Genomic DNA, 26914 nt, shown 5'->3' with positions numbered 1-26914 from the left:
TGTGTTTTAGTGTACACCCATACTTCATTATCTGGCGCATTGATAAACTATTGCTTCATGAGACTGATCACAAGAAATAGGGGAACATTCCCACATTCCAAACAGTTTGAATATCCAACACCCGCCATTCCAGTCCGACACCTCGCCTCTCCCTAGGTTTGAAATGAGGCTCTCCTGGTCCTCTCTTCCTCCCTCCATCCCCTCTCTTTACCCTCCCCCCCCATTCCCCCACCACAGTCAGCACTGCCAGGCATATCTCCTTCCCTTCTCCCACCCCTGGTTGTCTTCCTCTCCATCCCCCCACCCTCCCCCACCCCCACATGTCTCCTGTGTCTGTGCATGTGAGTGAGGGAGTGAGAGTGGTGAGGGAGTGATAGTGGTGGGTGAATGAGTGAGTGGTGAGTGAGAGTGGTGAGTGAATGATAGAGGTGAGTGAGTGAGAGTGAGTGAATGAGTGAGTGAGTGAGATGGGGAGGGGGTAGTAGGGCTGTTTGGCTTTCTTGCCTCCTTCCCTGTAGCCCCACCCTCTCCCACCCCCACTTGTCTCCCTCTCCCACCCCCACTTGTCTCCCTCTCCCACCCCCACTTGTCTCCCTCTCCCACCCCCACTTGTCTCCCTCTCCCACCCCCACTTGTCTCCCTTTCCCACCCCCACTTGTCTCCCTCTCCCACCCCCACTTGTCTCCCTCTCCCACCCCCACTTGTCTCCCTCTCCCACCCCCATTTGTCTCCCTCTCCCACCCCCACTTGTCTCCCTCTCCCATCCCCCACTTGTCTCCCTCTCCCACCCCCTTGTCTCCCTCTCCCCTCCCCTTGTCTCCCTCGCCCACCCCCCCTTTGTCTCCCTCGCCCACCCCCCCTTGTCTCCCTCGCCCATCCCCACTTGTCTCCCTCGCCCACCCCTACTTGATTCCCTCCTGCACCCCTTCTTGTCTCCCTCCCCCACCCTTACTTGTCTCCCTATCCCCCATCCTCCCCCACTTCTGCTTGTCTCCCCATCCCCCTGCCCTCCCCCACCCCTGCTTGGCACACTGCAAGCAACCTGCCTGGCCGTTTAGTTGCCCTGTAGCAGTGTTGAACAACGCACAGTCCACCATCCCACCCTCCTGCATGTGATGTTTGATGTGCCATTTTTTAGCAATAGTATTGTTGATGTGGATAATAACATTACCAATGGTGTTTCTGTGTCAGTCTCTGTTGATTGAGTAAGGTGTATCAGAGTTTGGGTTTGGGTCTGGAATGCATCTTTTGCTTTTCTTCTGTGTCTTTTTGGGAAAATTGCCTCAGTATCTGACATTCGCTGACTGAACACTTCCACTGGTACACATCACAGTCGGATATCGCGGTATGGATGTATTGAAATGTATGCTGGTGTAAGAAGCTTTTGTACACAGTATATTCTAGTAGTCCAGCAGATCTAATAGTCCAGTTTAGCTTGCCCTGAGAATGTCAGATTAACCCCTTACCTGCTGGCCATCACTACCGTGATGCTCGTTACATAAGTACCATACCGTGGGGCGTCACTTTGTGATCCAGGGATTTTAAAAATCATTCAAACTTTCAAGTGCGGTCTTGTATCATCTATCAGTACTGCCAGTGTGTAGCTGTAGGTAGCGCTGCTAATACTGCTACTACTCACATCCATTGTTACCAGTTTAGCCATTTTTCTGTGTTTGCCTTGCCTCCCCATCCCCCCTGCCTAACTTCATCCTGGCCGCGCAACGCAACTCCTGGTGTAGCGTTATAATCTGTACCCCTGTCCCGAGCTGTCTGCCCTCTACAGCACATACGCAGGGGGTTGCCAAATGCCGCCACAATAATGCCATTTGTACTTGGCTTTCTGTAGGGGACACATGATCAGAGCCTCTTGTTCTTTGTATACAGGCGGCAAATAGTCATTCCGGCTTCTCATATCATTCGTCTCAAAGCTTTCTCGGGTAGTTTCTGCCCTTAAAATAAATTAGGTTAGGCGGGAAGCAGTAAAAATTTGAATTTCTAAGGTATGAATGAGTTTGGTTGGATAAACATAGTTATAATTAATTGTCTGGGGACAAATTATCTAATCTCTTAGGAGTGAGACTCTGATCATGTTACCCCTACAGAGATCAGAGGACAAATGGCATGTCTGTGGCGGCTTCTGGCAACTCCCCATGAATGCGCCGTAGGGGGCGGACAGTAGGGGGACAGATTGTAATGCTACATAGGCTGTTTTCTTCCATTCACTTTTCCATTGAAATGTGCCCTATGCCCTATTATCATACTAAAAAATATATTAATAAATAGGAAAAGGCTAATCGATACTGTCATTGGCCATGAAGTAGCTAATTTATCACCTGGCAACACCCCACGTGCACTTGGTCACTAATTTTCCCTGTTCATTACCCATTGAAATGTCCCTTATGACCTATTCTCATACTAAGAAATATATATATAATAAAGGGAAAAGGCTAAGTGATACTTCCATTGACCTGGAAGTAGCTAATTTATCGTGTATTGTCTAGATTCCTGCTATCCCTGCGGGAGGGGCACAGCGCAGTCCAGCCATCCCCGTGGGTAAGGGGTTAAGTGATGTAGAATGTTTTATTTTTTTTAACAGTCCTGTGCCCTTACCTAGGAGCATGGGTTTGAATAGGAAGTTTTCTTTTCATAAACCAGTTGCAACCTATGGCTAATGAGTTCAATCTGTTCAAGGGAATAAGTTGTAGTTGTGTAAAATTTACTTATGGTAGTCTTGGTTTGTACTCAGCATATTTAAATGTGGTTGTATCCTCCACATAGTTAGGAGCATGAGAGAGTTGCTGAGCCCCTCTAAATAATGATCAAGTGTACTAGGAGCAGATGGTGTGTTGTAGCCCCCACACTTTATAAGTGTTATAGAAGTGAACTGCGAGTGGATGGTGTGATATAGCACCTACAATTTATAAGTGTTATAGAAGTGAAGTTAGTCTAGCTGGATCACCCGGAGTTCTCACAGGTACTCAAGCTATTCTGAGAAAAGAACAGCATAAAAATACAGTAACAGCAGCCTGCTTGTGATGTGTTAAGAATATGGTAGTGTTGGAGTAGGAGGTCTTCAGATGTTAGAGAGGGATGCATTCATGGGGTGGCTTCAATATACCGGTAACTGATAAATAACTATCTGATTGTACAAACATCCCATGGCACCCTCTTTATCCCATGGAAAGAGGTTATGGTGGACTACAGAAAAGGGCAACTTCAGCCCAGTCCACCAGGTTCTCATCAGTGGCAGTGTAGGGGTTAAACTGGGAGTCATGCATGCCAAGGTTAGGTAGAAAATAACTGTCCATTGTAACTTACTTGGCTATTTTTCTTACTCTTAGTTCCTAGATGAAGGGGAAGATGGAGGTAATGAAGATCAGGATAGCTCGTCATCAGAATCTTCTGAGGAGAGGGAGGAAGATGAAGCGGATGATGATGACAATGATGAGGTAGAGGAGGAAGAGGAGGAGGAGGAAGATGGTGGTAAGTTATGTTGGATATTGCATGAAAACAATGTTGCACCAGTGTGTTTCATTTATGAGTTCAGTATCTCCTGCAATGCTTTTCATTTTAAAGTAAGTCCTTGATTTATGAAGCTAATTAGGTACTGATGCATAAGTTAGTATGGTATTCGTTTTTGCAAGAAAATCGCTAAATTAAATGTCATGAAAATGAGAATAACATTCACTGAGTATTCCAGTTATCTAGATATCCATTGAAAAGAAAATAAATTTTTCCAATTATTCATTACCCAGACAGATGACTTTATGCTCTCTATAATAATAGGCTGAATTGTACTAACCTTTTAACTAAAGTGCTGCTGCCAGTTGGATGAAATTATCTGGATTAATTGATAGGTTATAATTCTTGATCCCTTGTAACAGCGATATCTTTATTTTGTCATTATACTCTCCAGATGATGATATTCAGCTAGTGAAACTTTCTGATATTCATCAACTCCTTTCACATCCATTAATGCATTCACTGGAAACATGTAAGCTGAGTAGAATATCTGGTTATTCAAGGTAAAGTGGGGGCAGAGAAAGTGAGGCAGTTAACTGTGGTTCTTATCTGTCTAACTTCTGTCTTAGAGTCTGTTGCAGGTTTTTCACCTACTATCCTGGGAAATAAGGCCAGTACATCACCTAGATTACTTTCATGGCCTCCCCTAGATATTGCCTTAAGTACTTATTTTACCTATCAACCCTCTAAGGGTGGATGTACATCTGTGTCTAATGGTGCCAACTGCCTGCTCCAGGCAGGCATTTGAACTGGCAACTTTATATCTAGCAGTACTAACCACTCAGTTACAATGGCAGATGTTGGAAGAATGTTTATTTTTTTGAAGAGGTTAGTGGGTAGTGCACTGACCTTCAGTGAGGTGTGTGGCAGGATACACAGTAGTATCATAAATTGTCCCACCTCTTAGGGGTTAATCTGAAGATTTGCCAAGTCATAATCACTGTCTCATGTTGCCACAGTATTAATATTAGTCAGTTGAATATATATTTCGTGAAGAATACTGTACAGTATTGTTTAATATCTTAAAGAAACATTCATAAACTGGCAGCCCTTCAACTATGAGGAGCTCATTTAAATAATATTAAATAATCCATAGTTAGCCAGGATAAACATTGAAGACATTAGTCTCCCAAGGTAATTGTGCTGAATTGGGATGTCTTGTATTATGAGTTTATGTAGAAAGAGAGTGGAATATTGAAGTTTTGTGTGTATAGCGGATGATGACGATGATGATGAGGAAGAGGAGGAGGAGGGGTCAGTGTTTGATGAAGGGTACGAGGACCTGGAGGAGGCTTTCATCCGACTCCCAGGAGAACGAGACTCTGATGATATCCTACTGCTGCCGTCCTACCAACAGTACATTGACACCATTGACACCATAATTTTTGGGGACCGGGGGGACCGCGTCTCCCTCCACCACCATCATTCCACCAATGCCGCCCCACCACATGATGACCCTGCCTTCATGGCCTCCACACCTAATGCTAACCCTGGTCAGTTTTCTCATCTCCTGTCATCTCATTCATGGGAAAGTAAATTCATTGGTTCAGGAAGCTCTCAAGCATGTCTTTTTTATGGCAATTTCATAATTACTATTCCTTTTTTATGCAGACTACTTGTATGTTGTACTCAACCATTAAAATGCTTTTGTTTTTTATGCAAGCTGCAGTAAAACCTCACTATAACAGACTAATTGGGGCCCCAACCATTCCGAAAAAAGTGAAATTCCGATAGAAGCGACATCCGGACTTCTCCCTGCTAACCCGGACTTTTTCCAACATATCAGACATTAGTCCGAATCGCACCAACGGTTTTTAAACTTTTCACTGCCATTGCAGTACTGTACTGTATTATACATTCACAACAATAATAATATTGTACTGTGCACTGATAAACATGACTTTTATTTACCTTATTATAGTGAACATAGCTGAAGTGGTCAGGCAGTCCTTCCTGCTTCTGGCTTTATCAGACTGTTTTCAGTATATTAGAATATAGTCTGGTAGCTCCTGGAATCTGATAAAAGTGAATTCCAGTCTGTTGAAGTCTGTTATATCGAGGCTTTACTGTACTTGTACTGTATATTGTACTTGTTGAAATGCTTTTTAAATGAGCAGGTAATCAGCTACAGGTAGGTTCTGCCTCATTTGAGATTAATATAATGACAACAGCCACTTGCATATGAATTTCTTTTGTATAATAATGGTAGCATCCAATCCTGTGACCCTATTCTTGAGGGGGGGTGGGAGGACAGCATGGTCACCGTATTTTGATGAGCAAGGTGCATAGTATGGCCACAAGGATGATGCCAAGTTTGAGGGAGTTGTCTCATGAAGAGAAGTCAGAGAAGCTAGAGTTGCCTGCCTTAAAGTGAGAGAAAAGAGAGGGGAGATTTGTGTATAGTGTTTCAAGGAGTTTGAAGACTGGAAAAAGTGGATAAATATCATGTTTGCAAAAGATCATGAAAGAATAAGAGGACATGAATATAAATTGAAGAAGAATAAATAATTATTTAAAAACAATAGTGTTTAAACAGAGAAGTTTAGAAATTTGGAAAAGTTTCAGCAAAAATGTCATTGTGTTTAAAAATAGTCATGTTTAAATGCAAGTATAGGGACAGTACAGCACAACCCTAGCTCCTATATATATATATATATATATATACCACAGCTAGGTTATACAACTAGATAAGTACAGTTTTAAAGACACAGTATGCAGAACAAACTGTGATGCGGTATGCAAAACAAATTATGAATGAAGTTGCATAAGGCATGTCAGTTTAAAGGAATCTTTCCCAAGGTTATCTGATTTAAGACCCATTCTTCAAAAGAGGGTATAGGTACTGCACAAGTATAGTTACATTTGTATTTATCATTGGTAATAGATATATTGGATATAATATCAGACATGCCTACAGATAACTTTACACTCCCTCTTCTGTCTTTCTTTCCTTCATTCTTTCCTCTTCCTTCTGCCTGTGGGTAACTCTACACTGAGTGACAAGCCAAATGGTTTCCTGTACACCAGGAAACCATTTACTACACTGGGTGGTAACCATATAACCAAATATTGGCGCCTGGTGGTTTAGTGGGTAATTATTGTGCTTCAATCGGATTGAGCCGGTGAAGGTTTATATCCAAGGGATGGTTGTAGTAGGTGGGAATGCCCACCATCCACTCACTCGATGTAGTGCTGCTCTCAGGTGTCTGCCCTTTCCTCTCCATCCTTCTTTCCTTTCATTCTCTTCTGTCTTTCCTTCTTTCTTTCTTTCCTTCTTTCTTTCCTTGTCCTTCTGCCTACGGGTGACTTTATACTCCCTCTTCTGTCTTTCCTTCCTTCATTCTTTCCACTTCCTTCAGCCTGTGGGTGACTCTACACTGACTGACAAGCCAAATGGTTTCCTGTGCACCAGGAAACCATTTACTACGCTGAGTGGTAACCATGTAACCAAAATTTGGCGCCTGGTGGTTTAGTGGGTAATTATTGTGTTCCAATCGGATTGAGCCAGTGAAGGTTTATATCCAAGGGATGGTTGGGGTTGATTGCTCATGTAATGTCACTCAGGGATGAGTTAGGCTGGTCACTCTCATCTTAAATGTCGAGACCAACTGCCTAGCCCCGGGCTCCTACACTCCTCATGGGGCAGTGTAGGATTGGATGATGGATGGATGGATGAATAGATATGTTGTCTACTTGTGTGAAATCTGAGTTTCATTTGCATTTTTATCGGTGGTAATAGTTATGTTGCCTGCTTGTGTGAAATCTGAGTTTAACCCCTTGGTTGCGACTATTGTGACGAGAGCGATACCCCTGGTGCAGCAACCCACACAAAAGTTACCAATTTTCAGTGCAATATTTTTCATATTAATACACTGGTTTAAAAAATAAATAAATAAATAAATAAAAACATGCACAAGAAAACAATACCTTTCTTCTTATCTGTGAGCACATCAATGATTGTTTAGATGCTCCTACAGTGCCAGAGAGAGAGGTGGAAGCAACGCCATTTTCTTTCTTTCTTTGTGTATGTGTGTATTGGTGTCGATGTGGCTGTCCATCATACCACTACCCATGCCGCCACTCACCACACTGCATTTCCCAACCACGCACCGTTATACACATCACAATCTTTACATTATCTTGAATGATTGACTTGGCACTTCAAAATCATTTTTTTACAAACATAAAATAAAATTGTGTGATACCAAAGCATGAAAAACTACTCAGTATTAGTAAATGATGCAAAACTAAATGAAAGATATTTACAGTGACCTCTCAAATAATGCGAGGGTTAGGTTCCTGGAGAGTTCGCATTAGTTAAAACCGTGTTATTTAAACATAATCTTCCCATGAGAAACAATGGTAATATTGGGGGTTACGTTCCTGGACTCTGGTAAAGTCTACCCATTTGGGGAGTTAGGCTACTCTAAACTTAAAAGCAACAATATTAATTTGAAAGAAAATCCACTTAAAAAACAAAAACAGTATATTTGGACAGAAATAAACAACATTTGGGCCCTAGTTGAGCCGAAGCGTTGTTTACTTCTCCCCAAATACATACTGTTTTCGTTTTTTACATGGATTTTCTTTCAATTCTGATTCATTCACAGCATTGTAAAAGTTCCTCAACATTATTAATGTATAAATAGGTCATAAAAACACTACAGTAAAAGCAACATTTTCATTACAGTAAATAGGTCACAGACAATAACAACACACAGCCCCACTTCATCTATGCATCATTTGTCGTCTACTGCTGTCCCTCCTCACCCCGCTCCCCCATCTCCCTGTGCTCCCCACCCCAAATTTGTTGTCCCTCCTCGCTCTGCTGTCCATCCTCTTCCTCTTCCTCTGACTCCTGTGCTACTGGTGATGAAGATAACTCTGTTAAGTTTTCTGTCTTCTTCATAAAGAACTGCTCTGTCTTGGTCTGAGTGGTTTTCTTCTTTCTGTTCTGCAGCATCAAGTTGTAACAATTTAGATTTGTCATCACTTTCCTGGCCAAATTTTGCCCAAAAATGAGCCAAATTGCTCAGAATGGGGTCAAACTTCATTTTGAAATATTATAGTTCAAATAAAACCAGTTTAGGCAACAGGCAAATAAAAAATTGTATTTATGCATAAACTGCCACACACGGTCTATCAGCTTGGCACTGTCCAAGGCTGGCGCGGCTAATTTGAAACCATCACGTACGTGTAATGTCACGTTAAATCAAGAAACCCATGTTAGTTAAACATATCTCCTTAAATATTTGCTCGTGTTAAAACGAAAATGCTTTTTTTAACCCTTACACCGCGGGCATGTTTCCCAATGTTTTGCGTCTCCAGTGGGGTTATTCGGGCTCCGACAGACTCTCAAAAAATATTTGCCAAAAATCAGTTATTAGTCTTAGAATATTAAAATTACATATGCATATGGCACATACCTTCAGCTTTCTCCTGGGATGTTTGTTGAGCCTTCGTCGATTACCGTAGGACTTGTGGAGACCTCTGAAGTTGGGTAAAGAAGTCTCCACTTTACACTTCCCGACAATCCGTAATATGATTACCACAGCCAGGTATTAACACTATAAACACTACTCTATGATTATCAAGTAGTTTGGGATCCATACTCCAAATAAAAACCACTTTGAAAGCAATGAAAATTATGAGCGCATATGACCTTCCCACTTGCGCTAGTTCGCTGTTGGTATTCTGTCATTTATTATTCATAAAACCCCTCACACTTTATATTTCTATTACTATATAACACTTATATATATCTACAGTCTTTATCCATAAGTTTCCTTCAGTAGTATTAGTTTATTGTCACTGTAGGGATTCAATTTCTTTCAGTAAAATACGTAGCATTCACTTTCTCGTCCTGTATACTAGCATTGAGAGTGAATGTCACTTTCACCTTCACTGTCATAACTCATAGTATTCATACATGCTAGAGTGAAACTTTCACTTTCATTACTCCTAGGGTGTATACTCGTATTCTTATAATACTACTCATTTACATTTCTATTTACGTTCTCTATTTTATTTTCGTTATTTACATTTCTATTTTATTTACACTGTGTTATGCACTGTCACTTCAAGTAACTTATAAAACTATTTTCCACTGTTCACATATATTTACATTCATTACTTTCACTTGCTGTTTACACATTATTTACACATTATTTACAATTCCACTTTCACTGTTTTACTCAATAGAAAGATCATAGTCACTCTTTTATCAATTGTCAGCCCTTTACCTCTTTCCACACGAGGTTTAGTAGGGGGTAAAGGTCACAGGGCCCTTTGCATGGGGGTGAAAAGTGGCTGAAGTTAGCAGGAGCAAACAGACGTACCTTCACATTGGAAGATGAGAGTGAACTGATAAGGGTGGGCCGGGGTGGTGGCCTACCTAGGGAAATGCATTACTACCAACGTTAGCCTCTTGACAGCTGCTAATATATAGCAGTGAAATGATTGGCAGGAAATCTAGACAATACATTATAAATTAGGTAGTTCCAGGTGAATGTAAATATCAGTTAGGCTTCTCCCTTCCCTCCTCCTATGTATATTTACTACGAAAATAGATTATATGGCATATTTCAAGGGGAAATAAACAGCGAAAATTAGCGAACGAGTGCACGTGAGGTGTTGTCAGGTGATAGTTAGCCAATTCCAGGTGTATGGCACTCTCACTTACCTTATTTCTTTCTTGTATATATTATTTGGTATAAGAATAGGGCATAGGGCTTATTTCAATGGATGAAATCAGTGAAAAATTCCAGGGAAGATTTACTTAGCGTAGCACGGCCGGGCAGGCGAGAGGATAGGGTAATGGAGGGGGGGGTAGGGAGGGGAGTCAAGAACAGGGAGAAGTGGCTAAATTGTCAGCAATGGATGGGAGTACAGATGAGATTAGGAGTGCTGACTAGTGTTGGACATTGGCAGTACTGATAGATGATACAAGCCACCACTTGGAAGCCCGGGTGAATTCAAAATAACACTGAATCACAAAAGCAACGCCCCATGGTATGATCCCTTGCTCCCAAGCGTCACAAAAGTGATGCCCCACAGTTAAGGGGTTAAACTCGCATTAATTGAGAGGTTACTGTACATAACTTACACCAGGCTCTTTCATTTTCCATGTATTTAGCCACATGCACTTAAACTTTGTCATTTATTTACATATGTTCAGTCACTTTTCTTGAGGGGCTTGAAGTTGACAAGTGTGTGAGCCACAGTGGTGTAACATAGGTGGGTTGGCATCGCTTGGAGCTTGGTGTGCTGGCTTGTTTTTTCTGAGGTTTTACCGTATATTCCACACTAGAATGACTAGAATTGCTGTCACTAGTAGGTGCATACTTCTTTTTCTGTGAATTATGGACTCTAGCACCTCTTTTCTTGGTAACACAATGTGAAGTTGAGGGCTGGGGCAAATGTGACAGATCACCTGTAGATGCCACGACTTCCTGAAGCAAACTGGGCTCTCGTGGTTGCATGATGCAGTGTGGAGGATGCTAAAAGGATGAACTGGCAACCCCAAGCATGGGAAGATGAATGCACAAAGTACTAATGTCTAAATACAGGGCACAACTTTTGAAACTGATTCGTGGATTTTAAAAGGAACGTCGCAGCATGTTGATTGAACTTTTAAAAGGAATGTCGCAGCCAAGGGGTTAATGTTGTTTGTGTGCAATCTGATATCCGAGTTTACAGCTTCATACATAGCAACACAAGAAGAGTAATAATAATTGACTAATTTATTTTTTAGTTGGCAATTGCATTCAGAATTAACTCTCTCTCTCTCTCTCTCTCTCTCTCTCTCCCAGATATTTAGACAGACGTGAGTGTATGGCTAATTTCCAGTTTCCAGAAACATAGGCTAAATGGCAAAAGTGTGGTAATACTAAGTTCTTAGTTGGGGAGGCAGCTGATGCAAGATCAAGTTAGTTGGATGAGCTATGTATGGAGAGGCTTATGGCAGGTTTTGACACCACACTGTAACAGATTGATTGTGAGAGGTGTAAATAAACTTTGTAAAGAAGGGAGGGGGGGGGAAACCAGTGGAAGGATGGTTAGCCTTGTAAGATGCAGGCAGGATTCCAGAAGTTTGAATGATGTGTGGACAGTTGCTTAGCCTTGAATGATGTGTGGACAGCTGCTTAGCTTGAATGATGTGTGGACAGTTGCTTAGCCTTGAATGATGTGTGGATGATTGCTTAGCCTTGAATGATGTGTGGACAATTGCTTAGCCTTGAATGGTGTGTGCATGATTGCGTAGCCTTGAATGATGTGTGCATGATTGCTTAGCCTTGAATGATGTGGGGATGATTATTTAGCACATGCATTCACCTATGGTATTGATAATTCTTCCACTTTCATATCTTCCTTTTCACTCTTGATGTATGTTACCTCATCACATCTCTCGATAGGAAATTTGGTTATCGTTTCGTTTTTCGTTTCGTTTTTAAAGACTCCAACATGCTTGCATGTGTCGGCCTTGGTCACCTAATGGCGGCTCTCCACTCTGCACGATCCATTGCAGCCTCCCTGTTCAGTCCCTTAACCCTAAGGTCACACTTAATGACCTCGTCCCATGTCTTTCTCGGTCTACCCCTCATAACCCCACCCCCAATATTAATACTTCTCACCTTCCTCACCCAATTATCATCCCCCATCCTCTCCACATGTCCAAACCACCTCAATCTACCTCTCCTCATCACAACACCAATACACTCCAGTCCCATCCTACCTCTCAACTCTTCCATTGTAAACCCAGCCCCTCCAGGCCTTGGACGCAGGGACGCACTGCACATCCACCTAATCATTGTCATTTCTGTACGTCTGAGCCGGCGAATATCTTCCTCCTTCACTGCCCAGGTCTCACTGCCATACAGCATTGCACTCCTAACACATACTGCATACAAAGACCCCTTAGCACGTAGGGAGAGCCCTCTCAATGTCAGGAGAGGCAAGAGCTCCCTGAACTTCTTCCAACCACTTCTCACCCTAGCCACAGAGCTAGCTCCAGCCCCACCTCCAGCACACAACATGTCTCCCAAATAACAAAACTCTTCCACACACTCAAGAGATTCACCAGCAAGTTCAATCCTTTCACGTCTGACAATCTCCACCTGCTCACCCCGGCATGCCGTACACATAAAATCAGCATTATCTCGCAGTCTACCTCTGATACCACTACATCTCTTATGCACCCATTTATCACACACACTGCACAAGATGGAATTACTTCCCACGCCCTTGTGGCAAACTGCGCATGGCCACTCTCCCTCGTCTTTGACAGTACCGCCACCAACCCTAGATATCACCACTTTTGTTTTATCTGCATTTACCCTTAAACCCTTGTGCCCCATACCATCTCTCCACTTCCTAAACCTTTCCTCCGCCTCCCTTTCATTCTCTGCAATCAACACCAAATCATCAGCATACAACTACTTCCATGGGAGTCCATTTCTAAAGTCACGTGAAAGGGCTTCAAGTACCATGATAAACAACATGGGACTCAAGACTGACCCCTGATGCACACCAACATTCACGGAAAACTCATCACTCAAATCTCCCTTCACTCTCACCTGGGTGTGAGCACCCACATACATGGCCATAACCACCCTAACCAGCCACTCCTCCAAGCCAAGCTTTCTCATTGCCCACTTCACCACCTCTCTAGGGAATCTGTCAAAGGCCTTTTCTAAATCAACAAAAACAAAATAAAGATCCCTTCTTCTACCAATATATTTTTCCTGAAGCTGTCGAACAATGAATGTGGCATCAGTGGTCCCCCTACCTGGCATGAACCCAAACTGCATCTCATCAGTATTCACTCTTTCTCTAATCATACCTTCTAAAACTCTCTCCATTACCTTCATTATCTGATCTAAAAGCTTTATACCTCTATAATTTCCTCTTTCCACGGCATCACCCTTCCCTTTATACACATTTACAATTACACTCTTCAGCCAATCATCTGGGACAACACACTCATAAATAATCCTATTTATCAGGTCAGTGACTAAACTCACCCCTATATCGCCTGAGGCCTTCAACATTTCGGCAGTCAACCCAGACACACCTGCTGCCTTCCCCACCCTCATCCTGCCTATTGCCTCACTCACAGTAGCAGTATCAATCAAAGGCCAAGGGCCAGACACTGAATCTGCTGGCTCCAAACCTTCCCTGTCCCAGTCAAACTCCTCATTCAACAACCGGTTATAATGCTCTCTCCATGCATCTTTAATATCCTCACTGTTCACCACTACCCTTCCTTCTTCATTCTTCACACACTGCTCACCTATGATATCCCGATTATCCCTCTTCACCTGACCTGCCACCCTAAATATATTTTTCCTTTCCCCATGATTTAGGTTATCAAGTAATTGTCTCTGTGACTCAGACTTTGCCCTGTATACCTCTCTTCTAGCGTTACGCTTGGCAGCCAAATATTCCTCTTTGCTACCACCCTTCTTCCATTCCCGGAAAAGCCTTCTTTTCTCCTTAATTGCAGCTTCTACACCCTCATCCCACCACCAAGTTACTCTATGTCTTGGTGGTCCTCTTGTCCAGCCGCATGTTACATCAGTAACTCTCAATAAATTGTTCTTGAGGGCTCTGTACTGTTCATTAATGCCTCTGTCTACAGCTCCCTGTTCAGCCACCACTCTCCTCAACTTGTTATAGAAGGCATCCCTTACTACTTGGTTTTTCAGCTTCCATATTTTCCTCCAAGGTACATAAGTCCTCTTTTTCATTACATGTTCTTTAAGCACCATATCACAAATCAATAGTTTGTGCTGCTGCACACACTCCTCACTTCCTATAACTTTAACATCCCTCACTAACCTCCTATCGGCCCTCCTAACCAGAAAATAATCTATCTGACTGCTATTTCCCCCACTCATACGTAATTAAACTACTGTCTCTTTTCCTAAAATATGTGTTGCACACAATCATGTCCGTTGCCTCCCCAAACTCGAGTATCCTTTCCCCTTCTGCATTCTTTAGACGATACGCACATCCCCCATGCACTCCTTCATAACCTTGTGCTGCTTCACCTACATGACCATTTAAGTCCCCTCCCAAAATCACTATCTCATCATCCTGCATACCACCTACTACACGTATTAAATCATCCCAAAATCTATCTTTCTCTGATTCATCCAATCCTGCCTGTGGAGCATATGCCGATATAATCGCAGCTATCTTTCTTTCATGATTTTTTACATATTTTTCCTCAAGTGGGTGTGTTACCTTCCTGTCCATTAATAGTAACAGGTGATACTTGAATTTCATACTGATTTTTTTTTTTTTTTTTTTTTTTTTTTTTTTCAGGCTACGTACTCTTTAAAGATAATTTTTTGACGAAGGACCAAGGTTCACTTTGCTTGAAAACTATTGTGGCAGGTGGTCTAGTGAGTTGAGTTGCTCACACATGATGTGGCCTGTAAAAGTTAGAGTCCAAGGGGAAGTTAGGGTGTATTGCTTACTTATTAATCAGGGTCATATCATTGGTCATTCTTGCTTGAAATGTTTTGATTAAATATGCTAGTCATCCCCAGGCCCCAACACTATTGATTTGAGGGGCAGTACAGAATTGGGTGAGGAATGAATGAATAGATGGTTGGATGGAAAATCATAAGTGTAACATATGAATCCAGTTATCCATAATGACTATATTCCCCTGTAAGTAACATATGAATCCAGTTATCCATAATGACCATATTCCCCAAGCTTATAGATATTGCGGAGTACTGTTGCCTTATATTGTTTGTGAAGGAAGGTCTAGGAACAGTTTCTGCTTCATGTTCTTTAAGAGGTTTAAGGCTACTTGGAATAAGTGGTGAGCAGTGGATTTCCAATATCCGTACACCAGAACAGCGAGTGGCTGGAAGGTGTCTGTCCCCCAGTGACACCTGTTTTTTTGTGGCAGTTAGGGCATCCGTGTCATTGATCATTATCATTGCCTTCACTGTCGTCCTCCTCCTCCTAAGTTTCAAAAAACATAAAAGAGAGAGAGAAAAAAAAATGAGTGGCTGAATTATTTTCCCTGTTTAGGGGGATATTGCATGAAAATGAGAAACTTCTACTTTTGTATTTCCCTTTTTGTATTTTTGGATATTACTTTCCACATTAAATTATTAATAAATTGAGTTATGATAATGTTGAGGATATTGATGAAAATGGTATTTGTTTAAGTCTGCCTTACATATTTCAGGGATATAGAGGCTGTGTGGTGATGATAGTTTTGTAATGAAATTGATGATAATGATGTGGTGGCAGTTAAATTACTGGTTGTGATGGTTGTAATAATGATACGTTTTGTCTGCTCCTTCTGTGCAGCTGGAAGCAATGCCATCCCTACACACCCGCTGTTCCAGAACCCCCGCGAGGTGCCTGCAGCTGCGAGTGCACGACTCAACAGCAGACCCGGTCGCCAGCGCGGGGTGCTCAGGTACCACACTGTCACCCCACGCACCCACACCACCACCACCACCATACTCCAGAGGTGACCTGCACTCTCCTTAACCATCCCAACCTACCTCTACCCTGTGACCCTCCCCTCTCAACCTCCCCACCCCCACCACCTACACCCAACACCTCCCACCCCTCCTACCCCTCCTTCTGCCATCACCAAACCTCAGCCCCCACCCAGCCCAACCTCACAGTACCTTTCAGCAGTCTCACCTCCCCACCCCATCTTTCGTTTTTTCTTTCTTTTTATAAAACACACACATGCTCATAAGCTTGTGCATGTGTGAGTACATGAGTGCACACACACACACACACACACACACACACACACACACACACACATATACACACACACACAGACACACACACACACACACACACACACACACACACACACACACACACACACACACACACACACACACACACACACACACACACACACATATATACACACACACACAGACACACACAGACACACACACACACACAGACACACACACACACACAGACACACACACACAGACAGACACACACACACACACACACATGCACACACACACGCACACACACACACACATTCTTTCTTGCTGTCACCTGTAACCCCACCAACCCTCGTCTCTGACCTATCATTAGCCCTCTAATCTAACCTCACACCAACCCTCACCTCTGATCCCTCCCCATCCCTTACTTCTGACCCCTCCTCAGTCTTCACTTCTGACCCCTTCTTAGCCGTAGCCTCTGACCCCTCCCCAGCCATTGCCTCCAACCCCTCCCCAACCATTGCCTCCAACCCCTCCCCAACCATTGCCTCCAACCCCTCCCCAACCATTGCCTCCAACCCCTCCCCAACCATTGCCTCCAACCCCTCCCCAACCATTGCCTCCAACCCCTCCCCAACCATTGCCTCCAACCCCTCCCCAACCATTGCCTCCAACCCCTCCCCAACCATTGCCTCCAACCCCTCCCCAACCATTGCCTCCAACCCCTCCCCAACTATTGCCTCCAACCCCTCCCCAGCCATTGCCTCCGACCCCTCCCCAACTATTGCCTCCGACCCCTCCCCAGCCCTAGCCTCCGACCCCTCCCCAGCCCTAGCCTCCGACCCCTCCCCAGCCCTAGCCTCCGACCCCTCCCCAGCCCTAGCCTCCGACCCCTCCCCAGCCCTCACCTCCGACCCCTCCCCAGCCCTCACCTCCGACCCCTCCCCAGCCCTCACCTCTGATTTCTCTGCAGTCATCACATCTGATTCCTCTGCAGTCATCGCATCTAAGACATCAGCAGCCCTCACCTCTGACCTCATCCCAGCCCTCACCTCAGACCCCTTCCCAGGCCTCACCTCTGACTGCTTCCCAGCCCTCACTTCTGGCTCCTCCCCATTCGTAACCTGTGATGCCTCCCCGTCCATCATCTCTGACCTCTTTCCAGTCCTCCTCACCAGCCCCCACCTTACCTCCCTGTGCCTCTGACTCTTCACCAGCCCTCACCTCTTGATATTACTTGATGACATTTGGCCTACCTTGCCTTCAGTCCTACTCCTTCCCACCTCTTCCATCCAACTCTTTACCTTCCCTTTTTTCCCACATTTTTCTTCCATTCTTTTCCCCTTTATATTCTTTTTCTTTCCATCCAGTCATCCCCCTCCTTCATTCCCATCATTCCATTCCCTTTTTTTTTTTTTTTTTTCTCCTATAGTTTTTTATCTCACTTTCCAGTCTCTTCCCTCCCTCCCTCCCTCCTCATACCACCCTTTCCATTCTCCTTCTGTTCCTTCTCTTTCCCCTCTCACCATTCCTCTTTTCCTCCCTTTCTCCCTTCCCATCTGCCTTCCAGTTCCCCTCCTTTCTTTCTTTCTTTCCTTGCTTCCTTCCAGCTCCCATCTTTCTTGTGCAGTAAATTGCCGGCAAAAGTCAGCTAATTTCAGCATCTGTGATGGTTGGGAAAAATTACCCGATAATTGGAATTGGATGGGAATTGGCTGAGTAACGATAAAACATTAATAAAGCTTTATTATACTGAATGACCTTACTTTTATAAGTTTTCATGCACCATTTTCCCCACTAGTTTAGGTGTGAACTAAGGCTGTGATGATGATTATTTTCCAAAAATATGACCATATCCCAGATTCTGTTTACAGTTGTGAATGGAAAAATCATCATCATCATCCAGACCTCCTTTCCCACCCTAAGGCAGGGTGAGGAGTAGCAATGTTCAGACAGCCCAATCATTATCATCATCATCCGGACCTCCTTTCTCACCCTAAGGCAAGGTGAGGAGTAGCAACGTTCCGACAGCCCAAGTTTGCCCATTCCAATGGGCCACGCTTCCATTCACTCATCATTCAAGCCCCGGAAATCCTGGTCCTATCTGATTCAGAAACTTTCACCACATTCTGTAGCTTCACATAAACACATCCAATAGAGTCGATCCAAACTCTGTCATGTTAAAAAGGGGTGCCAAATCCCTGATCATGCACTTCTCACAACATTCATCCAGCCAGCTCAATCTCTTGTCAGTCTCCAAGCTTCACTGACTTCCATACCTCTCTTCCTCATACTCCTTCACCATATCCCTTCATGGCCTACCTCATCTCCTCCCTCCTTCAAATTTGCTCAGATATACATTTTTCACTACTCTGTTGTTATCCATTCTCTCCTCATTACTATACCATTTCAGTACATTCTCTTTGATTCTGGTGTCCACAGACTTCCTCACTCCGCATCTTTCATGAATCACATTATTTCGTATCCTGTCCACTTTCTGTACTCCACATACATTCTTCAGCAGTCCCATCTCCATTGCTTTCACTCTTGACTTTTCATTTTCATGCCATACCATAGTCCCACATCCATATGTTAAAGTTGGCACTAACACTCCTTCATGTAAGCCTCATGCAGCTCCAACTCTCAAGCCTTTATTTCTTATCAAGGCCCAGCTACCTACCTTCCTTGTGTCACTCTACTTTCCTCCTCTTTTGTACATATTCTCCTCCTTTCTACCACTACCCAGGTATTTGAACTCTCTCACCAATTCCAGTCTCTCTCCATTCACTGTAACATCACACTGGGAGTCACCTTCTCTCTCAGTTATCATCACTTTACTCCTTTCTGCATTTACTCTCAAGGCGCAGTCCTCACAGACATCAGCAAAACTCTGCACAAGTCTACCAAGTTCTTGTCTGGTGTTTCCAGGTAGCTCTGCATCATCAACATATAACAAGTGTGAGATATTACATTCATCACCATTCATTACTAATGCCATCCCTTTCTCTGTTACTCATGTTTTTACTTCTCTTATCACCCCATCCATATTTATATTAAACAATCATGGGGGCATCACACAACCTTGTTGCACACTCACATTGGTCATGAACCATTAACTTTAATGCCCATTTACCCTAACACATGCCTCATTACCTTCATAAAAATTCTTGACGCCACCTAGGAGCTCACCATCTACACTGTACAGTACATGCGCAGAACCTTCCACGGTCCTTCTCTGTCTGCTTTGTTGTATGCTTTTTCCGGATCCATAAAGCCATATACACCTTATGGTCCTTCTCACAACCCTTCTCCACTGCCTATCTCACTGCAGATATTAGAGTCACACATCCTCTGCCACTCCTAAAGCAACCCTGTTCATTACTCGCTAGGACTTCTGATCTCTCCCTTACTATTTCTATAATAATTCTTCCATACACCTTCCCTTCAATACTCAATAAGCTTATGCCATGATAATTCTTGCACTTACTTCGCTCGCCTTTATTTTTGTACAGGGGTACAATCACTGCCTTTTTCCACTCTAATGGCACAGTTTCACTCAACCATGCCCACTTACATATTTCCAACAAGCACTTCTCTCCGCTTTCTCCACTGCACTTTATCATCTCTAAATACACCTCATCAACCCCAGCTGTTTTCCCATTTTGCAGCTGCTTCGCGGCTTTCTTCACTTGTGCGAGTGTCACATTTCTGGGCACTGCATTCCTCTGCACACCCCCAAAACCAATCATGTTTACAGTGGCTCTGCTCTCGTTATTCTCATTCATCAGGCTTTCAAAATATTCTTTCCACCTGGCCCCTACTTCATCCCCATGGGTTGATAATCTACCACTTACATCCCTAGCACTTTCACATTTCTTTCTGGTGTCACCTCTATATATCTGCACCTCTTTCCAGAATAACTTTCTGTTTTCAGAGTAATTTGCATTCATTTTTCTTCCTAGATCATCACTTGCCTCCTCCTTTTTCCTCTTCACTGGTTTCTTTATGTGCTTCATACTCTCAACATTTTCATTACTTATTTTGATTGAACCCCTGTTCTGTAACCACTCTAGCCACCTCTCCCTCTTTTCCTCCACTGCTTTCTTAACCTCTTCATCCCACGATGCCGTACCTTTCTTCTTTGTTGTTACTCATGCCACACCACACTCCGCTTTAGCATTCCAAACTAAGCAGCATATTTTCTTAACCTCTTCATCCCACGATGCCGTACCTTTCTTCTTTGTTGTTACTCATGCCACACCACACTCCGCTTTAGCATTCCAAACTAAGCAGCATATTTTCTTAACCTCTTCATCCCACGATGCCGTACCTTTCTTCTTTGTTGTTACTCATGCCACACCACACTCCGCTTTAGCATTCCAAACTAAGCAGTCCCTACATGCATTCCACAGGCTCTCCAGATCCATGTAATTCCAATTCACTAATCCCAACTCCTCCCCTACTTTGGTCCTGTATTCATCTGCCACATCATTGATCCTCAGCTGCTTGACTTTCAGTCTTTCTCCCTGACTGCTTCTTTCTCTCGTGGTGCACCTTACTCCTCTGAGCTTGGTCTTGCATAGCATAATCATATGATCTGACAGGCCTCCACATTGGCCTCTCACAGCCCTTGTATCAGCAACCATTCCCAGCATTGACCACTCTACTAGCACGTAATCAATCAGGCTCCTTTCAACACGATCCCCGTTCCATCTATACCGTGTATATTTATGTGCATCTTTGTGTTTTAAATGGAGAAATGCATGAGCTAAAACATACAGAACATTTACACCATAACATTTAATGACTGGTTAGAGCTCTCTTTTTTGTCATAGAGTTTGGGTGATTCAGGGTTTGTCATAGCTGCACTGTCTGAAATGAGGTGGGCCGGGCATTGTGAGGTCAGTAGTAATGGTTGTACATATTACTGGTCTGGTTGTGACGAAGCTGCCCAGCTTTGAAATGTTGCCTTGGCAGTTGCCACATCCTTTATCTCATGCCAGCTGGGCTACTCCGGTTGATGAGCATATAATGCTGGTGAAGATGAATGGGTTTAATCTCACTGCTGTGTATGCTCCAAGCAAAATGAGTTGCTGTGGCAATTGCTGCTAACTTTGTCTCTTATGTTTGACAGGGTATCCCCATTTGATGAGTGTTTAATGCTAGTAAGGGTGAAGCATTCCTAGGGCTTCTTCTTACTTATTTCTATGTGTGCTCCGAGTGAGATGAGTGATCGTGAAGAGAAGGAGCTGTTTAAACTTGGCTCAATTGTGGAACAGGACCTCTCACAGGATACACTCATGATCCCGGGTGACTTCATTGTGGTTACTATAGTCGCGGAACACAAGTCTGAAGGTTACTTTATCGTGCCCTGGCAACCTACTGGTCAGCAGTGCGTCCGACTTTGTGTATAATATGATAAGCATAGGAGACAGTTGTCATTGTTGTTTTAATGGCCAAATATGCAGGCATTAATAAAGAGTATGGTTAATTCTCTGGGTTGTAAGTTTCAGAAAGTCAGTACAGTAGCAGGCAGCTATTTTCGTTTACGAAAAATGTAGCTCTAACACCCCAGAGAAAGAGAGAGAGAGAGCGCACCCAACTGAGTTACAACATACATACCATGTAGAGTGATTTGTGGTGATGTAATAAGGTGTCAGTTTTGATTATTAGTTTATATTATGCGTTTACCATGAGACTGTGGATAAATGAATGTGAGTGTGAGAATGATTTGAAGTTTAGGAGTGTCATAATTCATCTGCCATCAGTTAATCCACCACCAGCAATAACCAACAGTATTGCAATGTCATATATTTTGTGGATGATAATCCAGGAAATAAGGGTACAAGGTGACCTGTGTATTGAGGTATCGTGTCAGAATACAGCATAGATATTTTATAGTTAACAGATAGTGGATCAGCTGGGTGCACTGCTTTGGTCAGTGGAGGGCAGTGTTCAGTCTCTTTACAAATTATAATCAACGACCATATAAATGAACGAAACAGCTGTCTGTGGCAGTATTTATTCTTTGAGACTCAAAATGAACTATAATTGATGGTATTCTTCATTACTGCCTGCATATTTGGCCATTCAAATAATACTGACAATTGTTTCTTATGTTCATCATACGTGAAATCGGACACATTGTTGACTGGTAGGTTGGCAAGGCATGATAATGAAACTTTCAGACTCGTGCGCCATGACTATAGCACAGACAGGAAAGGCTTTGAGGAATGTGAAGTTTTCTATGGCTGTGGAACCAGGAATTCCAATAGTTCTCACCTTCTGTGTTTCACAGTCCCATAAGCTGAAAATTGCTGGATTCTGGTTCCAGTGGCTAGATCTTCACTGCTGGACTTGGTATTCCAATACCAGAGGGATTACAAAGAAAATTGGCCACATCCTTAATAGTTCTCACTGGAGGATCCTTCAGAACTGCAGGGTTTTCAGGAGTGCAGAGTTCTTTGCTTCTGATAACAGACTTGTTGCATAAGGCTACAAGTAACACCTGAGAGAAGCTCAAGGTGTTACTTAAAACAGTTCCATCATGATAAACTCAGGGATGAGGAGTGTGTTGATGAGTATGCAGTGGCAGTCTCAAATGGGCTGGAAGTGCTCATTATTGTTGAGGACCATGTTAAACAATTGGATACGTTTAAATATGCTACCATGGCAGTAGCTGGTGAGTATGTTGGAGAGCGCCTGAAATCAGGGAGGGGTTTTGTCTCACCAGGGACATTGGCCACAATTGAGAAGAGTTGTGCAGCCATACTGGCTGGGGATCAGGAGCAATACAGACTTCTGTCTCGATGGGCATGAGTTTTGCTGATGAGAGGTATGTCAAGGAAACGCTGAGGAGGTGCAAGGCAGTTTTCGTGCAAATGACCTTCATCCTGCTTACCAGGCATTCAAGAAGCTTCATTCCAGACCTGCCTCTCAGGTTAATTCTGTTTGGACAGCAGATGGGCGGCTCGGGTCTGGGACGAGTAGAGCTGAGTACTTTGAGCAACTGTATATGGCTGCACTTCCCAGTGGAGAGCTCCTATCAGCTGGTGTACAGCCATTGACTGTTCTCTCACCAATTGATGTCACTGTGCCTTCTCCAGAGGAAATTGAGAAGGCAGTGGATAGGTTGAAAATTGGTAGAGCAGCCAGTTTTTGTGGCATCCCGGGAGAACTGGTCAAAGCTGAGGGTGAAGCCGTGATCAGGACATTAGTCATAAAAGCCTTTTGCTGGGCAGATATCATTCCTCCTGACTGGACAAGGGGCTTGGTCACCCCTATCCGGGAAGGGAAAGGGGGCCAGCGTGACTAGTAACTAGCATGGTTTTACAGTGCTCAGTGTGCTAGGCAGGGTTCATGCTTACATTCTCCTGATGTGTGTCTGGGACCATTTGTTAAAGTTTCAGAGGCTTGAGCAGTCTGGATTTACATCCCAGAAGCTTACAGTTGACCACATCCTAACTCTTTGAGTTTTCGTGGAACACTGCCTTGAGTATCGACAAGATCTGCTTGCCACCTATGTGGATCTCAAGAAGGCGTTTGACTCAGTAAAATGGGATGTACTGTGAGAACTCCTGAGACCCTGTGAGATCTCCACTGGAATATCCCGACTGATTTCTTTGCCTGTATTAAAAAACATTAAGGGTGCTGTCATGTGTGGAGCACCAGTCAAGCAGGGCAGTACAGGCAAATCCTGGTTTAACATTGATATTGGTTGAGTAAAAACCCATCACTAAGTGCATTATTGTATTTTGGGGTAGATAACGTAAATTATAGTAATGTGTTTTTAAGCGGGTTTCCTCCCCCAACCAAGTCCTAAACTCGCCCATGTGAGTCCAAAAAAAGTTTAAAGCCAATGTAAATGGCCTAACAGCTGTAAAAGAAGCTAATCTAAGCCTAAAACCAGTACCCATCTCACTTGTACCCAGTCAAGCTCACTGGAGAATGTGATCTCTGACTTGTATTCAAACTTGGTCCAGATGCAGGAGCATTGTATACAATCCAGCTTTTGGACGGTCCCGGAACAGTTAAATAAAGACTTGCTTTGCATAATAATAATGTATGAATGATGGAGAATTGTCCAAGTGCGAATTCTTGTGACGGAAAATCATTGATGTTTTGACAGGGAATTCCCAAGATGGGGAATGCGATCGATGACGCGATCGAAGGCTCCTATTCAGTGACCCCTCTTTGTGTTGTGTTAGTTACTGTGGATGTGATACGAAGTGTTAGGAGAAACACATTGAGTTGGTTTGGCCATGTGGAGGGGATGGGGAGTGAGAGACTGACGAAGAAAGTGTATGTGAGTGAGGTGGAGGGAGGGGGAGGTCAAGGATGAGATGGAGGGATGTAGTGGAGAGGTATATGAGAGAAGGGGGTGTGAGCTGGGAGCAGGGCAATGAAATGGCGGGGGACATGGTGACATGGAGGCGATTTGTTTGTGGCCACCCCTTACGGGATTTAGGCATCTGGCAGTAGATAGATAGATAGATAGTTACTGTTCTGGTTGCTGAGCTCCTTTGTTTTCTTCTCTCTTATTTTCCAACATTTATTTAGAAGTTTCTTTATATTTTAAAAGTGTTTTCCCTTGAACAGCCCAAATGTAAACACATGATTTATCGATCGATGATGCGATGGCGATCGGGATAGCCTTTTCAGTGGCCCCTCTTTATGTTGTTTTAATTACTGCTGTGGTTGCTGAGCCCCTATACTTTCTTCTCTCTTATTTTCCAACATTTGTTTAGAAATTCCATTGTATATTCAAAGCATTTTTCTTTGAGCAGCCCAAAACACATGATTTATCGATGTCACAGTTTTCGTCTTGCATGAACTGTATACACTTGATGGCTTTCATGTCAGTAATATTTATTTTAAATTATAGTTATGTATTCCATGATAGGTTAGATGTTCAGTGGACAGACACAATATATTCTTTGTTGAGTCGCCTAGTTGTCCACACTGTTTTGTACCTCATCTGGTGGGGGAGAATCTATACCTCAAATAACAGTGTTCGCTCCACCGATGACTAAAACTCATTAATCCAAGTCTAAAAACAGTTTGTAAATCAACTTCATTACAAAACTTAAGTTTAAAATGTCATCAAAATCAGTAAAATAAAAATTAAAAACCCATCGCAAAGCTGGGGGTAGGCCTACGATAGGTGGGGAAGGGTGGTATTTCTACCCCATCGCTATTTCGGGGTATTGCATCTGAGGGTATCGTAAATCAGGGTTTGCCTGTACTTCCAAGGTAGATGGAAAGCTGATGACAGGGAGAGCTGGATCTCCCATTTCATCAGCCCTGGGGATTAGTTCCTGACCATCCCCCTGTACTGAACTTTTTCAGTGTTTCAGTAACATAGAGAGTATGTCAGCATACTCTCCTATACAAGCTTCTCTAACTGTCAAAACCAAACTACTTATACATTACACACTACACTTCCTATTCAAAATTTAACCTAAATGGCATCTCATAATCAAGCCTTGGATTGGGGGGGGGGGGCATAAATGCCCCCACCATCTGCCCCTCTCCAGGCAACGACCCAGCAATGTGCCTGGAACCACTATCTGACGCACTTCTTCATTCCTGCAGCATTTGTGGCCATTCCTCTAACTTTCTCTCTCTTGAGCACCACCTCTCCTCCTCTAAACCTCACCTTCTCTTCCTAACTGAGACTCTGCTGTCTGAGGCAACTGATGGCAAACCCTTCTCTGTGTCCTCCTACTTCCTCGATACTCATTCCAGAGTCAAAGATGGCTGTTGTGTATTTGTATGCAATGATTCATCTTGCCCTCGTGTTCCTGAACTTGATTCTTCTGAATTCTCAACCCTTTGGCTTCGGCTTTCCTGTTGTTCTCTGACTAAATATATCTGTGCTGTTTACTCATCCCCCATACTGATTATGAAAAATTCTTTGACTGTCTTACTTACATGATGGAACACATCCTATCCATTTCTCCTTTCTCAGAAATCTCCATTCTAGATTTCAGTGTTCAGTGTTCACCACCACTTTTGGCTCTTCTCATCTTTCAGTGATCCACCTGGTAAACAACCCTGCATCTTTTCTGTCTTTAATGACATAGAGCAGATTGTAGAGTACACCACCTTACCTGTACCCCTGATCGTTTTGGAGAGAGTTCCAACATATTTGACCTCATCTGTACAACTAATCCTTCTGCTTACACTATCAATCTTTCCTCTCTGTTGGGTTTCTCCAACCACAACCTTATCACCTTGTCCTATAGCTCCAGTAAGGCCTGTAGATCCCCCAAAGAAGCATCAGTTGTGGTACTTGGAGTTTCTGAATGGGAGGCCCTCAAGCAAAACATTTATTTTCCCTGGAATGATTATTGCTTTCATGGCTGAGAGCCATCTGAGTAGATCTTCCGCATTAAGGAGGTATTCTCTCAGGTATGGAAACATAATTCGTTTCTCGTATCCCTTGACTAATGCAAAGAGACCTTGGTTTTATCACGTTTGTTCTAATGCTCTCCACACAAGGAGAAGGCCTATAAAAGGCACTGGAGCCAACCCACCCCTGAATCTCATATTTTTTTATGTTTCTGCTTAGAATCGTGCTAAGTCTGTTCTTCGCTCTGCTAAAAATAATTTCATCCGTACTAAATGCCCTGAACTCTCCAACTCGAATTCTTCCTGCT

General features: G+C 43.3%; 1 protein-coding gene across 1 annotated transcript in view; it reads left to right on the top strand.

Moving 5' to 3' along the window:
• HUWE1 (HECT, UBA and WWE domain containing E3 ubiquitin protein ligase 1) overlaps positions 1 to 26914 on the top strand; it is a 1134422-nt gene that overhangs the window by 674433 nt on the left and 433075 nt on the right. Inside the window, exons 36-38 of the mRNA XM_080273518.1 lie at positions 3342 to 3483; positions 4737 to 5015; positions 15859 to 16024. Of these exons, the coding sequence (XP_080129644.1) occupies positions 3342 to 3483; positions 4737 to 5015; positions 15859 to 16024 (587 nt within the window). The remainder of the gene's footprint in view (positions 1 to 3341; positions 3484 to 4736; positions 5016 to 15858; positions 16025 to 26914) is intronic.

This window comes from Coenobita brevimanus, chromosome 55 (assembly GCF_032717465.1).
Source record: "Coenobita brevimanus isolate Jiangsu-jjx chromosome 55, ASM3271746v2, whole genome shotgun sequence".
Taxonomy (NCBI): domain Eukaryota; kingdom Metazoa; phylum Arthropoda; class Malacostraca; order Decapoda; family Coenobitidae; genus Coenobita; species Coenobita brevimanus.
This window is presented reverse-complemented; position numbering and strand designations above follow the sequence as displayed.